The 13,394-nt window shown below is 48.3% G+C and overlaps 1 protein-coding gene across 1 annotated transcript; it reads left to right on the forward strand.

Annotated features, from left to right (window-relative positions):
- The first annotated feature begins 1,214 nt into the window (after positions 1-1,214).
- Positions 1,215-12,995, forward strand: TNNI2 (troponin I2, fast skeletal type). Its single transcript, XM_073350615.1, is given in 8 exon segments — positions 1,215-1,359; positions 1,362-1,480; positions 4,548-4,577; positions 7,917-7,958; positions 8,491-8,619; positions 10,039-10,128; positions 10,477-10,653; positions 12,543-12,995. Coding segments are annotated over 8 exon segments (831 nt in total). The 3' UTR covers positions 12,642-12,995.
- Positions 12,996-13,394: the final 399 nt, after the last annotated feature.

Below are 13,394 nucleotides of genomic sequence, written 5' to 3' on the forward strand. Positions count from 1 at the left end.
GTTTCACAAGCTACAATTGCAGGGGGCTGGGAAGGGGAGATGGTGGTAGGGAGTGAAGGCTTCTTAGGCCATATCTACTCGATAAACTATTGCCAACCCCTCAAGGCCACAACGGCTGCTGATAAAACCCACAGGGGTGCCATTGTCAGTACGGTCACAATGGAAAGTGAAGGTTCAGGTTCAGAACTTCCTTCCCTTGCTCCCCTAAAGTTTTAAACAAGACCCGCTTATTGCCACTTCTGCTTCAGAGTGCTTGTGCATGGCGCCACTCACTGGGCCAGCCGTGGTGAGTGTGGCCTGCCGGGGTGAGGGAAATGAGGAAGGAATTACTCTGTTGCATGTAAGTAGATGTTGGCGTATAGGGCAGTGGCAATGAATACTAGCCCTGGTTTCCACAGGGCGTGGTGATTTTATCTGATATCTCACTCCTATGGGTAATAAAGGCACAGAGAAAACAGTTGCTTTCTGGAGTTCCAAAGCCAGCTGGGTCTGTACACTGCTACCCGTGTACTGCAATGGTGCCTGCCGAAGTTATCACCAACTGGTGTGGGAAAGTGTCCCACCACGGAGGAAGAAATAAGGCAGCCGTCTCTAGAAGCCTTCGGGAGGGGATTGCAGAATACCTGCATGAAAGCTATATTAAGATCTCTCAGGAAGATTCAAGGGACATCCCTATGTATGTAAACAAATTGCTCCGCATGGTCCCCCATGCCTACCTCTACAGGGGAATGTAAAGCAGATAACTACCTCTCTCTGCTGTACCGCTACCTCTTCTAGTCTGAATGAAAAGTAATGTAAAGTCTAAAATCTAAAAGTAAAGTAATGAAAAGCTGATAGCTGTGTCCTGTTAAGTGGGGGGTATCGTCAGTACATCCTTGTAATGGGGAATAAATTTACACACTTATCTGAGGTTCCTATCCCTGCAATGGGTTTATCTGTGCTTGACTGCCTGGACTGCGGTAGAGCCTCAAAACAGGTGCAGGCTCATGGCATAGGTGGAACCCCCCAGTTGCTGGTCCCCCATCCTCCTTTTTCCTCCTGCTCATCCTCACTGTTCATAGCAGGAGCCTGTGACTTGGGCTCCTCAGAGGTCTCCACAGTGGTGTGTGGGGCTGTGGTGGGTCTCCGCCAAGGATGGCGAGCAGCTCTTTGTTAAAGTGTCCGGTCTGCGGCTTAGCACTGGGTTGATTGTTGGCCTTCCTGACCTTCCTGGTATGCCTGTGCAGTTCTTCCTCTTCCACGCGGCACTGCTGCTGGTTCCGGTCGTACCCCTTCTCCTGCATCCCCCGCGCAATCTGCTCACAGACGTCAACATGCCTATGGTTGGTTTGGAGCGGTGACTCCACAGTCTCTGCTCCCCACTGCCCAGAAGGTCCAATATCTCCTGTCTACGCCAGGCTGGCATGCGTCTGCAGCCTGTAGCTGTCATGGTGCACACAACAATGGAGAGTTGCGAAGTGTGCTCAGCAGTCAGGAAAAGGTATTTTAACAATTCACTGAGTTTTAAAGTGGGGCGGAGTGGGCTTCCGGTCTCCGTGACCCCTGGGCAGCGGAGTCACAATGGTGACCAGAGTGGTCCGTGTTAGGAAGACCGTTCTAGTTGACGTAGGTAACTCAGTGTCTACGCTCACACTGCATTGACCTCAGGACACCAGCCAGGGCTCAGCACTGCTTGAGGAGGTGGCGTTGCTGGATTGCAATAACAGGGCCCTTACATCGGTGGGAGACAAATTTAAGTGTAGACACATGCACAACTAGGTCAATGCAAGGTGGCTTGCGTCGACCTAACTTCGTAATGTAGACCAGGCCTTACATCCCTAATTCACACTTAGGCCTGGCCTACACTTACAAATTAGATCAGCCTGGCTATGCCGCTCGGAGCTTAGAAAAATGTTGTGCCCTGAGTGCTGTGGTTAGGTTGACCTAGCCCCTGGTGTAGACATGAGTAAGTCAATGGAAGAATTCTACTGGATTAACTATGTTGACGGAAACCCCCCTTCTGTTGATATAGGAAGGGTCTACGCTATGGTGCTCTAGCCATTGTAGGGTAGACATGGCCTCTGTTAAGGAACAGCTGGTCCTAGACCTTTGCAGATGCGTGCCCTGCTACAAATAGTCCTGATCTGCCTGCCAGAGCCCTCTCTTGTCTGACTCTGATGTTAGTGGGCCATGACCTTGAACCTTCCGTTAACCACCTTCCCCCACTCCTTGCTTGGAAAGTTTTGTCTGACCTCCACTCCTGGCCACCTGGGACACCTCAATGGGGTATTGAAACTGCTGAACCCCATGCGCAGGAGGGGGGTTCACCCCAACCTGAGTGAGCGTCCAAAGAAGGAATGTTCTTGCCTTTGAGCCATGCAAATGCTGTGCCTTTATCAATGCTGCTAATGACGAGTTCCTTCCTCCATGATCACTGCAATTCACCCCGCCACAAAGTTGTAAACCTCCATCTCCCTCCCCTATAGAAACTCCTTGTGTCACTGCAGCTTCTCTCTCCTCCAAGACGCCTTGAATGCTGGCTGGATTGACTGTTCCAGCCAAGGGAGGTGCTCTGTATTTCTGGACCCTTGCACATCATTGGTCTGAGGAGATCTCCATGCCCTTAAAGAGCAGGTGGCTTTTCTGCTGAGCCATGGGAGAAACCCATTTATACCTCCTCCCTGAGCCAGCTGCCTGTGGCTTGCCAGTTGATCCTGTCCTTCCACCAGTGCTGTCTGTTTTTCTCCTTGGGACTTAGGTGAGCCCTTTGCATGTCTCTTACTGACCCAGCTTGCTGTTACAGGAGTGAGGGGGAATGGAACTTGCTTTTTGAGTTTGAGATAAGTGCTGGTGTGTCTGAACTTTTGCTGGCACAGCTGAGGAGGGAAAGCTTTAAAGCTCCAATTAACCTGACACCCCATCTCCAGTAGTTCAGTCAGCCTTAGCTTTCTCAGGTATGTCTGTTTGTATTTATTGGTCACGTCCGAAATGGTCCCTCCTGTTCACTGCAGGTATGCCCTCAATATTTGATTCTATCGCCCCCCCCCCCGCCCGTCAATTGCTTTTGCTCGTGTAACGGAGTTAAAGGAAAAGCAAAGACCCACAATGCTTAAAACTGAGCTTGGATCTAGTTCCCAAGGCTATAGGGGCCAAATTATCAGCTGGTATAAATCAGCATAACTCCATCAGCTACCCTGATTTACCCCAGCTGATGATCAGGTGCTAGGGGTTTCTCCCACACTGAATAGATCTGCAGAGTATGGAACCCTCTAGCAAGGTCTCCCAGTAGAGAGTTCTGATTTGTTGTTGATTTTTGCATGCCATGTGTTAAACAGGCAAGTTAAGGCTACAGGGAGCAAATGCTCATATAGAAATTGGTTAGTCTCTAAGGTGCCACAAGTACTCCTTTTCTTTTTTCAAATAGAAGAGAATGTGAGGCTCTTCTTGTCTGACTTCCTTTCCACTTGCCATTTAAGAGTCATAAAAAGAGCAGGGAGAATTTTATTTAAAAATAACCTGCCTGGAGCTCCCACATTCCTCAGATGCCAAGTCTCTTGTCTGTATTGTTGCCTCTCGTGGTTGCCACTGCGTTGCCTTGACCTCCCTGACTCATGAGGGCTGGCACAGGGAAAGGCTGCAGCCCAAGGAGACAGCTGGAGCTCCTTGTGAGCTGCCCTGACCATTTTTAGAAGCACTTTCTCCCCAGTTATCTGATGGCCCCTGCGCATTTTCCAGGATAAAGTTTCCTTGGGGAGATCAGCGTGGCTTTCTGCGCCTCCCCCTTGACCTTTCTCTCTTCCTTTGTCCAAATTAACTTCTTACATCCTTCTCCAGCCTTCGCAAATCTCCTAATAGCTGCATTCCGGGATTAGCAGGCACAATCTATGATGGATTATTTATGTTGCTGAAGCAGCTTGGTACCCCACTGTGCTCAGAGCTGTACACAACCAATGAAAACATTGTGCCTTGACCACCCTATCTATGGCTCTTCTCTGGTCCCCATTAGTGCCGCACATCAGTCATGGATTTATCCCCACAGTGCCCTGGAGAGGTACAGAAGTGCTATTATTCCCATTGTAAATATTGGGGAATTGAGGCCCAGAGGGATTGCGACTTGCCAAGGCCACTCAGGAAGCCTGTGATGAGGAAGGGACTTGGGTTCAATCCCCTGCTCTACAGTGCTTATAAAATAAGTACATGATGAGTCACCAGGTAGCCCAGCGTATTCCCAGAGCACGCTTGATGCCTGGGTGATCAAAGAAGGTCGAAGCCAGGGAGGGGCGGGGGCTGCAGTGGTCCTATCACACCTTTTGCCATGGCTGTCATGTTCCCTAAGCATTTTCTCCAATCCAAAAGACTCTGGGTGCTGTAGTTTCCCTGGTTTTGGGTGAGAACATGATTGGCACCTCTCCATAACCTGCAGCCTACTTCTCTAGGAAACTGGATTTTGCGGAAGTTGGAAAACAAGCACAAACCATTTCCCCTTTCTGATGAAACTGTCCTTTTCTGATTAATCCAAGAAATTCACTTTGAACACAAATAATTGTTACATTTCTTTTTAATTGCAGGTTCTAAATCCACTAAACAAAGATGTCAGAGTAAGTTTCTGGTTTTGTCTCTAACATGATGGCATTGGTTTGCTTTTTAGTCTTTAAAATAAGTGCAGACTTTTTTTTCTAAATTCCTTCTCATTTTTGGTTCTGATGCTAATCTCCTTTTTTTTTCTCTCCTTTTCTCCCTCCCTTTTTCTGTCTCTTTCTCCCTGAACAGTGAAGAAGTAAGTCTCTCTCTCTCTGGGATTTTTCTTTTAGTAATGATGCATGGGGATAGTATCACATTTGGCTTTGTATTATCTTGTTAAAAAGACCAGCTCCTGGAAGGAAATGTGGATCTTCAAAACTCCCCTAACTAAATATGTGGACTAAAAGGGTTTAAAAGGACAAGTGCCCCGCAGCTGAAAGGCAGGAGATAGTATTTTGTAGGAGGTGTGTTTCTTGGCTGTAGTTTGCAGGCTGGATTTTCCCCCAAGAGCATCCCTGCTTCCCAAGATGGTGCTGTGGAAGATGTTCGTGTACTTGCTGCCCCAGCTGAATGGAAGGTGTTCATGGTCCATTAGCCACGTAGCTTCTACCACAACAGAGGCAATTATAGAGACAGGAATGGCCGCGGAGCTGCATCCTCTCTGGCTCAGCTAGCTGTGGCGCACGATGTTGATCCCTTTGCACCCACAAATCCTTGTCTAATCCCTTTTCGAAGGTGATTCTCTGTGACCTGACTCTGGCTGCTTGCTTAGAAACTCCTCTTGACTCCGGTCAGAACAGGATCAGGCCCTTGCAGCACTTTGTGTCATGCTGTGCCCAACTCTCTGGCCAGCATGGGAATGGCTATGAAGGCTTTTGAAGAGTCCCCTCAGCAGTGTAAGCCTGGATGGGGAGGGGCACATGTGGAATCCCCTCAGAAGAATTCCTCCCTCCTTGTAGAATCTACCTGTTCCTTCTGCTGTGTCTGGCTTGTCTCTGACTCACTCTGGGTGAAATTCTACCCCTGTTTTTGTAGGCATATGTCATGCATAGGCCTTGAGCTGGAGTGGATTTAGCCCAGAGAGCTGTTACAGACTCAGTATCAGGATGAATTGCCCCATAGTAAAGTAGAGGAGTGGAAGCAATTCACTGCAAGGCTTGATGCTGGTTCTGTGAGTATCGTCCAGAATACCCTTAGCAAGCTGCTCAGTGTGTCGCCTCATGGTGGAGCCTCACCTGATCTCCTAAGCGACACAGAATGGGGTCTGTAATTTCTTGGATAGGGGAGAACTCCAAGGAAACCCCAAGCACTGCATGTTGGTGCTTTGATTCCCTTTTGCACCAATGCCACAGCACAGGGCTAGGGGGACACTCAGGTGCTAGGGGTGCTGCCGTTCAGATGACAGGTAAAACCTAGGTTCTGCTCACCCATCAGATCAAATCATGAGGTCCTTACCCAGTTTTTAGTCAGTCATTACTTAAGCTAACACCCACTGAAATCTAGTTTGAAGGAAATCCCCTGGCACTTCTTTTCAAAGTAAAAGTTTTAGCACCAACATCCTGGTCAAATTCCAGCTGAAGTCACCATAACTCACCTCTCTAATTCTCCCTCTGCACTTTCAGTTGTGTGTAGGGCGTTCTTCAGATGTTCTAAGCCACTGTGTGCAGCTAATCTGCTGCTGCATTCCACCTCAGAGGTGGCTGCCTTTCTGCCATGATGAAGTGATCTTTATATATTCCATAGCAGGCTCTGCGCTCTTTCGGAATGAAAGGTGCAATTGAAATGTAAATATCTACTGAGCTGCTGTTTTTTATCTCCTTCCTCCCCCCGCCCTCCATAAAGCACAGAATGCTTCTTCCCCTCCCCCACAAATGCATATCAAACGTATGTATTTCCCCCACCTCAACCACACTCAGACGCACCCAATCTCCATGATGAAATGCTCAGGAAACAGCTGCAGTGCAGTGTGGGACAGAGGTTGTGGCTTTTGTAAATAGAATTGTTGCTGCTAGCCCATGTAGCCTGGAAACGAACAAAGTTTGGTGCTTTGTATCCATTTGAAAGACATTTAAATTGCTCAGTGAGGATTTCTTTTTCATATTAATTTTACAAAAACGCCCAATGCAACCTGCCTCCTGTAATCCTGCAGCCCCACCCCCATGGGCAGCATTACCTGATTGCCCAAGTGCTTAATGGGGGAGGGATTCTCACTTTCCTCTGCAACATCAGGGTATTGGCCAAGGCATGAAACTTGGACCTAGACTCTTGTCCTGTAGAGCAATTCCTTATTGTCACAATCCTCCCCGCCCAAACGATAGTCAGGTAACCAAGGTACTGTCACAAACAAGGGGTCAGGGCGTAGGTTCATGGCCAGCTCAATGCACACAAGGCAATGGAGTGTATTGCTACGGAGTTGTTGATGGCATTATTGCATGCCTGCCTCCTGCCTGGCAGCTCCCATGGCCCCCTTCGGCTTTGCTCTTTCTTCCTCATGGAGCAATGAATCTGGCTTCCCCACTCCCACAGCCCCAGTGCTTCTCTCACTCCCCTGCAGTGACAAAGCTGGCTATGTCCCACCCTTTCTTGATGCAAGGGTCAGGCGGAGTGGGGAGGGAGGTAAGTCTGGCTTTTGTCCTTCCTCCTGCTGCTCTGCTTGTCCCCTTGAAGTGATGAATAAAGGTGTTTCCCTGCATGCACAGCCCCACTGCTGTGCTCATGCTCCTGTGATGAGGAATCCTCTCATCCCCCACAGCCCTGTCTCCCCAGTCAGCCTTAAAGCCATAAATAGAAAGATAATTACCTGCTAGCCAGGGATGAGTTGGAAAGTGGGATTAATTCTAACATGCTACCTTCTCCGTGCTTCTTTCCCCTGCATTCCATTCACTGGCCCTTTAGTACTATTGACTTTTTAACAGAGTCACCATCTCTCATAATTTTGATAGAGTCTCACAATATTTGGTGTTCTTAAAGCCCCAGCTCCTGGAGGCCTGGGATTATAATCTCATCTTTCAGTTTTTAAAGCACACACATTCCTAACTCTCCTGGTTGCGGAGAAAAGCTAGAACTCTCATGATTTCTACGCCAATCAGGATTTGAGGTTTGACTCATGTTTTTTCAATGCTTAGAGTTGGCAACACTGGGGTTAGCAGGGAAGATCTGTGTTGAGCTCTGCTGGCAGATATGGATTGCAGCAAACTGTCAGCGTCTTCTAGTTTGGGGACTAATTGCCAAGGATTTGGCTGGGGGCTTGATGCCAGATCCCTTTGTGCTGTGGATGCAGTTCTTCTCTTGCTTCCCATTCTGGGCAGGCTCTGGGGAGGAATATAGATGCTAAAACTGTCATTACAGTTATATGGGAAAGGGTGGGGAGGAAGCAGGTGGTGACCTGCCTTGTCTGTCTTTCTTTCCACCTGTAGAAAAGGAAGAGGGCAATCACTGCCCGCCGGCAGCATCTGAAGGTACGTGCTAGTCCTGATATTGCATGATGTACGGGATTTGTCCACAACCATCCTACTGTCCATTCTTGAGCCAGCCAGTGCTCCTGCATCAGTCCCCTCATTGCAAAAACCAGGAGCTCCTAAAATTGGCGCTCCCTCCTACCCCATTCCAGACAGTGCCTCCTTTTGGGACTGGAACAGCTGAGAGTTCCCCATCATTGGTGAATCCTCCTCCAGGCCAGCCAACAGCTGGGGTAGCCCGAAGCTTCCCAAATCACTGCTCCTACAACATTCCCTACGGCCAGGGTCTCTTGCTGGAAGAAGCTGGTCCTGGGAGTAGCTGTGAGCTCCCCACATCCAGCACTCCTATGCCATCTCCTACACGAAGCAACTCCTGTGGGCAACAAGTTGGACTGGAGTGCCCATGACCCCCCTGTGGTGAGCACTCCTTCAGTGATTCCTGCTGGGGTTGGAGTAGCTGGGGGCTCCCTCCCTCACTGTCACTGCTCACTCAGACAAGTAACTGGATTTATCTTATTTTTTCCCCCTCCAGAGTGTTATGCTCCAGATTGCTGCTACTCTCCTAGAGAAAGAAACAGCAGCTAAAGAGGCAGAAAAGGCCAATTACCTTGCCGAGCACTGTCCTCCTTTGTCACTCCCGCACTCCATGCAGGAGTTGCAGGTAACAGCTTTGTCTCTTCCATCTTCTCCCATGCAAGAGCAGAAAAGTTCGGGGTGCTGCCTTACCCCACGTATATAGCTCTTCCAACTCAACCCAACACACTGCCCATTTCCTTATATTGGTGCTTCTCAACCTTTTCAATCCCATGAAACCCTTGCGACTGAGCAGGGACGTGCCTCCTCTTTGGGAATTTAGGAAAGGCAGGTGGTTGTGACCCCTGTCATCTCCTCATACGCCCCCTGGTGGTAATGACTCACAGTTTGAGCACCCATGTTCTACATCCTCTGCTCCACTTCTGGCATAGTAGCTAGTGCGAGGTGAAGTCCTGGCTCTATAGTGCATTTGAGGTGTTCTCTCCCCCACAAAGTAGAGATGAAAACTTGTGGGTCCAGACATGGATTCTGGCTTTTTAAAAATTTCTGAAGTAGGCTGGTCAACTCTGAATGTACCACTCAAAACGTTGGAGAGGGAAGCTTGCTCAGCTGTTTCCATGTGTCCAATAGTTTTGATCATGAACTCAGAGGTGAGGTATCAAGTTGATTTTGTTTGGGACCTTTCAACTCACAGTCATACTAGGTTGCATTTATACAACAGATCCTCCTGCCCAATGCAATCTTTCTTTAAGGTGGAGGAGAAAGAAGTCCTCCAGGTTCCCCCAAAGACTCCATGTTAGGACAACTCATCGTTCCCACGTGAGGGGCACAGGGGAATTCTCTTGGCTTGCTTGAGCACATTCTATGCTACTCAGTTAAATGCACTACTTTCCCTAGGGGGTGGGCACCAGACATTTCACGCACTACTGTATTTGGATCTTTGACTGGAAATCAATTACAGCTGAGGAAGTTTAAATGCAAAAGTCTCATGCAAAGCCATATGGAGCAATATTTGGACTAGTTTCTGAGCTGTACTAGAGCAGAGCTTAGCCAGCTGAGCTGGGGGAGGCAAAAATGGCTTGAAAGCCTCTTTTCTATCTCTCCTGCACCTGCCCCCTTGGTGGAAGTGCGGCCTTGAGAAGCAGCCTAGAGCTGCCAAGGGGTCATTCCACCAGCAGCACTCTGACCACACCTGCTTGTCTCAGTCATGCTCCTGACATGCCTACTGCCCTGGGGCCAGTGGGCAGAGGAGGGGCTGGCTATAGTGGCCATTTGCAACCTGGGAATTCCCTTGTGCCAGGGGAATCCCCAACCGATGGGTAAGCCAACTTGTCAATTGCGTTAAGTTGCGGGAGCCTTAGAAAGCAGGCGGAGCAGAGAGACCAGGAACTGGTTCAGATGCATCCCAGGTGGCCCATCCCAAGTACAGAGATTTGGAGCTGCACCTGAGCTGGGCTCTTCCGGAACTGGAGGAAGTGGTGGAAAGGGTAGGTGGTGTGAGTCACATGCTTTCCAATGGTCCACATCCTTTTCTCTTTCTCTGCAGGAGGTATGCAAAAAGCTTCATGCGAAGATAGAGGTGGTGGATGAAGAAAGATATGACACTGAGGCTAAATTACAGAAAACCACCAAAGAGGTAATCTTCCCTGGCACGCACATCTCTACTGACGTGGAGATCAATGGAGTGTGCCCAGCCCCATGCTTTGTCCCACTCCACAGCATGTATCTGCCTCCTATGCTCCTGCTACACCATCCCTGTACCTGCCCGCTCTCCTGAATGCCCATGTCTTCTGCACTTCCCCTGTCTTCTGTGTTTGCCTGAGCTTTGTCAAACTAATCCTTTGCCTTCATAGATGGCATTTCCTTCCTATCACGCTCTGCTATATGCACTTGTGTGTGCGCCAGTCCATTCGTCCTCTGCTGTGGGTCCATCTCACCACATCATTTCCCTCTCTCTTTCTCCGTCTCCTCTTTCTTTTTGTAGCTTGAAGACTTGAGCCAGAAACTGTTTGACCTGAGGGGCAAGTTCAAGAGGCCACCCCTGCGTAGGGTCCGCATGTCTGCTGACGCTATGCTGCGTGCCCTGCTGGGCTCCAAACACAAAGTCTGCATGGACCTTCGAGCTAACCTGAAGCAGGTCAAGAAGGAGGACACTGAGAAGGTACCACACAACTTCCCCTATTGTAATAGGATCCAGGCATTATAGGCTGGAAATTAGACTTCCCTGTGTACAGGTGTGACAGCCACATCTTGGCCAATGCACTGGGAACTAAACTGGGGACCCCCAGAGCTAAATGCATGAGCTATAACAGCTTAAACTAAAGAGCTTGGCTCCTCCCCTGCAGCCGTAGTAGACTCTCCCCCTTGTGGGTTGGGCGCACAGGGGACCTGTAACACACACGCAGACCAGTTGGCCCATGTATCTCTGGACCAAAGACCCTGGCTACTCAGAAAAGGCTGCGGTCTCCCAATCATTGGCCTTATGTACTTCTGCTATCCAACCTTTGTATTGTTTGCACTTGGCATTGGGCTGCTCTAGCCTTTTCTAACATCCTGAGAGTGGTCCTGTCTCTGCCACATGGTCATTTCCCTATTTCCTCCCATCTCTAAATCCTCCCAGCTGTCATGAAGGTGTACACATGGCCGTGACCCAAAGCCACGCAGTGGGAGACGGTTTGGGATTCTCTCACTGCCATACATTTTTTACTACCCAAGTGGTAAAACTCTGTATTTTAGTGGCCTCCCCATCTGTAGACGGATTAAGAGCTTGGTGTCAAACTATTTTACTTTGCCCATTCGTGGTTGGTATGTAGGGGAGGATATTCCACTCCAGTTACAGATTAGGTGACATTAGCAAGAATGTCATAGTGAGCAGACCTGCAAAATTCCAACTTAGATCATCCAGATGCTCTCTCCTGGCCCAGCTGTCTATGATTTTATGATGTATCTCTAGAGTCCTGATCAACTTCCAGTTCAGGGTAATATCTTCCTAACCTAAATTCCTCTTATTAGATAAACTCTTCTTCACTTCCTGTCCCAAACTGTTGTGCCGAGTTGCTCTGCACTCTTAAAGAAGTTGCCTCATTCCACATCAGAGGGGGCTGCATTTCAACAGTGGGTGAAACAATCTCTGTATGGATGGTTTGGAAAGCACTGTGGGATGAAAGGCATTAGGGGTGCATTTCACCCCAAACTAAGGACCAGCACAAGGCCTAGACATCACTTAAATCCCAATCAAGTCCTTCAAAATATGGTTTGTGCGGCATAAGCTTTGAGCCAGTCCTCTGCACAGGGGTGAATCTCACCCCTTAGGGATATTAGGTTTGCTAACTGGAATCCCAGGTGGTATCTGTCCTACACAGGGATGCTATTACCAGCAGGAGAGTGAGTTTTTGTGTGTGTGTTTTTTTTTAAAAAGGGGGGGGGGTGAGTAAACCTGGATTTGTGCTGGAAATGGCCCACCTTGATTTTCATACACATTGTGAGGAGAGTGGTCACTTTGGATAAGCTATTACCAGCAGGAGAGTGAGTTTGTGTGTGTGGTTTTGGTGGGGGGATGAGAAAACCTGAATTTGTGCTGGAAATGGCCCACCTTGATTATCATATACATTTTAAAGAGAGTGGTCACTTTGGATGGGCTATTACCAGCAGGAGAGTGAGTTTGTGTGTTGGGGGGCGGAGGGTGAGAAAACCTGGATTTGTGCTGGAAATGGCCCAACTTTATGATCACTTTAGATAAGCTATTACCAGCAGGAGAGTGGGGTGGGAGGAGGTATTGTTTCATGGTCTCTGTGTATATAATGTCTTCTGCAGTTTCCACAGTAGGCATCCGATGAAGTGAGCTGTAGCTCATGAAAGCTCATGCTCAAATAAATTGGTTAGTCTCTAAGGTGCCACAAGTACTCCTTTTCTTTTTGCGAATACAGACTAACATGGCTGTTACTCTGAATCAGGGATGGATGTTCGCTAAAGAATACAAGGATGGGCATGAATACCACCCAGCATTGTCAGTACTTCCATTGTTTTTTTTTTTTTCCCTAATGCCAACAGGAGAAGGATCTGCGTGACGTGGGTGACTGGAGGAAGAACATCGAGGAGAAGTCTGGCATGGAGGGCAGGAAGAAGATGTTTGAGACTAGTGAATCCTAAATCCCATGCAGCTGTTCACTGTAATCCTGGTATTTCCTAGTCAATTTCCAAATGTTTCCTCCTCCATCCCCTCCTGCCACCTATTTTTCAAACCAGCTCTCTAGCAGCGTTGTTTAGGGCTAAACTTCCTGAGCCCAGGGTCACATTTCACAAAGCAATCCAAGACACAAGACCTACTTTCAGCCCCACTCCCTACTGTTGCTATGGAAACAACTATTTTAAATCATGCAATGTCTTAACTACATTTTGAAACAATGCTAGTGGCATGAACTGAAATCAAATGCAGTTTAACCCTGTAATTTGGTAGGATCTGGTGTTTCAAAGGCATCTTAACTGTGTAAATAAAGCTTTGAAAATATGGTTGAAATTTTAGCCTTGGAGAACAAGGCATAAATGTACTTTGTGTCACATGACCACTTATTTCCTGCTGTGGGAGGGGCTATTAAATACCCCTATAGAGATTGTAGATGTTCAAACTGCATGAATTATGGCCTTGCCAATTACTGTGACCCTATTCGCTAGTAAGAGTCTTGCTGGAGTGCCAAAACCAGAACTTAGAAGCTCTGATAGGCTAACTAATGAGGCAATGCAGTCTAATGGCTAGCACACTGGACTAGGACTTGAGAGACCTAGGTTCTATTCCCAGCTCTGCTACTGGCCTACTTAGGCAAGTCACTGCATCTCTGTACCTCAGTTTTCCCATTTGTAAAATGGGGCTAAGATTATCTCCTCCTTTGTAAAATGCATTGACAT

This window comes from Lepidochelys kempii, chromosome 6, assembly GCF_965140265.1.
Source record: "Lepidochelys kempii isolate rLepKem1 chromosome 6, rLepKem1.hap2, whole genome shotgun sequence".
In the NCBI taxonomy this organism is placed as follows: Eukaryota; Metazoa; Chordata; order Testudines; family Cheloniidae; genus Lepidochelys; species Lepidochelys kempii.